This window comes from Sinocyclocheilus rhinocerous, unplaced genomic scaffold (genome assembly GCF_001515625.1).
Source record: "Sinocyclocheilus rhinocerous isolate Xijiao unplaced genomic scaffold, SAMN03320098_v1.1 scaffold2911, whole genome shotgun sequence".
NCBI lineage: Eukaryota > Metazoa > Chordata > Actinopteri > Cypriniformes > Cyprinidae > Sinocyclocheilus > Sinocyclocheilus rhinocerous.
In genome coordinates, this window is record NW_015644341.1 from 326,604 (window position 1) to 329,680 (window position 3,077).

The 3,077-nt window shown below is 32.6% G+C and overlaps 1 protein-coding gene across 1 annotated transcript in view; it reads right to left on the bottom strand.

The window, feature by feature from the left end:
• Positions 1 to 1,931, bottom strand: part of LOC107758140 (synapsin-3-like) — a 29,907-nt gene extending 27,976 nt beyond the window's left edge. The window contains exons 1-4 of the mRNA XM_016575808.1: positions 1,809 to 1,931; positions 1,567 to 1,624; positions 1,448 to 1,503; positions 1,262 to 1,268 (exon numbers count right to left, since the gene is read on the bottom strand). Of these exons, the coding sequence (XP_016431294.1) occupies positions 1,262 to 1,268; positions 1,448 to 1,503; positions 1,567 to 1,624; positions 1,809 to 1,931 (244 nt within the window). The remainder of the gene's footprint in view (positions 1 to 1,261; positions 1,269 to 1,447; positions 1,504 to 1,566; positions 1,625 to 1,808) is intronic.
• Between the last annotated feature and the right edge of the window lie 1,146 nt (positions 1,932 to 3,077).

Sequence of the window (3,077 nt, forward strand, 5' to 3'; positions counted from 1 at the left end):
CACACACACACACACACACACACACAATATAAGTATGAATGAATGAATTAATTATTAAAGAATTAATGCATAAATAAATAATGTTTTATCAGGCCATGATTTTTTGTTTTTCTGGTTTTAATTTTAGTTTGAGTTGCTCTGAGGTCACGAGGACACAAACACATGGAGCGTCCAGCAGCAGCTGAAGCTCAGGAGGACGCTGGTCTGAGCAGATGTTTCCATAAGAACATCAGCACAAACAGCAGGACCTCACAAGACTGTAAACACGCTACCGGAGCGTGACGTCACACACCACCGGCACAAAGAGCACAAAGTGTCTGCTGTGAGTCCTGCGGCTCTGTGGAGTGTTATTAAGAGCCTCAGATAACGAAGCTCAGACCCACAGCATCCAGATGAAGGTCTACTGAGGCTCAAGTCCAGCTGTGTATCTGTGTGTTTTATCAGTGTTCTGCTTTATGTACTGTTACAAACATCTAGTGTGCAGTATGCAGTAGGCTGACTGTGTGTGTGTGTGTGTGTGTGTGTGTGAGAGAGAGAGTGGTGTGATCACGATTCACTCCATCATCTCTTTGATTATTAAGGTTTCACTCTTTACGTTATGACTGAAATAAAGTACTAAAATATTTCCATCACAACAGCCACTTCTGCCACTTTCAAATATTAGCACACCTGAACACCAAAGAGATGACAGACAAACATGAGATGAAATATGAGGCATGAAAAATCCTTGTCAATAAGCAAAATATATAACAGAATATCAAATAAATAAAAAGTCCAATGACATAATCATAAAGTAAAAATAAAATAAATAATACATATAAATTCATTTAAATAAATAAATAAATAAAAACTTTAAGACGTCCAATTAAAAGATTATGTTATAATAAAGAAATAATAAATATAAATGAATTGATTACTTAACTAAAACAAAAATAAATAAAAGTCTAATTAAATAATCATAAAGTAAAAAAAAGTTAAATAATAAATATAAATTGATTAAAATAAAGCATTAATAAATATATAAACAAATAAATAAACTAAAAACTTTAAGAAGTCCAATTAAAAATCATAAATACTAAATAAATAATAAAATATAAATTAATTAATTAACTAAAATAAAAACTTTAAAGAGACTAATTAAATAATTATAGAGTACTAATAAACTAAATAATAAATATAAATTAACTGAAATAACCCGTATCCTTAAATAAATAAATAAAGTAAAATCTTGACTTAAATAAGTCCACTTAAATAAACAAACGAACAAAAAAAATGAATATATATATATATAAGCTGCTGGTTGAGAAGCACTGATCATAACTATCATCAGCCTGTTAAAGAAGCAGGATGATGATGATGTGTGTGTTTGTTCCTCTACATAGCAGAGCTCAGGAAACACACACACACACACACACTCACACACACACACATGCGCACAATGGTTCACAGATGTAGAGTCAGAGATGCTATCGGCGCTGGAACGGTGTCCGTCTAGACGCTGGGCTGGAAACACACACGCAAACACAGGAGAATCACAGCAGAACACACACACACACACACACTCACCTGGCTCCACGCGGATCTCATACTCGCCATTCAGCTTCCGTCCACTGAAGTACTTGACCTGAAAAACAGCACAGGAACCTCGTCAATCAAGCAACAGACAGGTCTGGATCATCAGGATCTGCTCTACAGTATTCTAGAGCACACACACACACACACACACACACACACACACACGAGCAAGGTCAAGCTCCGCCAGACAGACAGAAGCGGAGCTGGTCTGTGGAGTGATTGTCTCCTCACACCGAGCAGCAGTGCTGGGAAAGAGGCCCGTCGTCTCCCAGAGACCCTCTGACTGCGCTCAGGAATGCACAGAGGAGCAGACAGACAGACAGACAGCGTCTGCTCTCCTCATGTTCATCGTGCATCAGCGCTGCGTCTGCAGAGAAACGCTCTGACCGTCTCTCTCTCCCTCTAGTGGACAAACACACTCACTGCTTCCGCTCTTAAACACACCTGAGCTGCTCTTTACATTTACCGTCAATATGTTAAAATAATAATAAACAAAAATAACATACTAAATATATTCATTTATATAAAATTATTCATATATAATAATTTAATGTTCTTTAGGGTTCAGTGATAGATTTATATGACTTTTCCACTTGTGTTTGTGATTACAGAATAAAGTTTTGTAAATGATTTGTTTTATAAATTGCACAAATGGCAATTTCTCAGCAGTTTCAACTCAATTTCAGAGCTTGGCTAGAAAAATAGTAAACTATATATTTATTATAGCTATTTCAATTATTATTTTAAAGATTTTATTAGGTTATTAGATCTTATTAGACATTAGATTTTTTTTAACTTTTCATGACTTTTTCAGATTTTATTAATTTCCATGCCTTTTTTTCCAGATTTTATTAATATCATTCCTTTTCCAGATCTAGAAATCTCATTTTTATTTATCAAGCTTTTCTAAGAATTCTATTCTAAAATAAAAACAGCAGTTGTTGAGGGAGAAAAATTGCAGTTTTATGTTGATTTGAACAATTCATCTTAAAAAGCTTGTTTTTTTCTTATTTTAAGCCATCTTTAAAAACCTCCTAAAAGCAAAATTGTGTGTTTGTTATGTTCTAGTTTAGATCAGATGCCTTGCGTGTAAATATGAATATGTGTTGAGTTTTTTGAGTCTTTTTCAGATTTCATGAATTGTCATGAATTTTATAGATTTTCATTATTCATTATTTCTCCAGATTTTATTATGTTCAATATATATATATTTTTTTTTTTTATTTAATTGTCATGACTTTTTCAGATTTTATTATTTTCACAACTTTTACATATTTCATTATGTCCATGACATTCTTTCTCAGATTTTATTATTATTTACATGACTTTCTCAGATTGTATTAATCTTTATGAATTTTTCACATTTAATTGATTTTCATGAACTTGATAGATTTTTCAAGATTTTCTCAGATTTTATTATTTTCACGACTCGTTCAGGTTTTAATCATTTTCATGATTTTTTTTTTTTTTTTTGATTTTATGAATTTTAATGACTTTTTCAG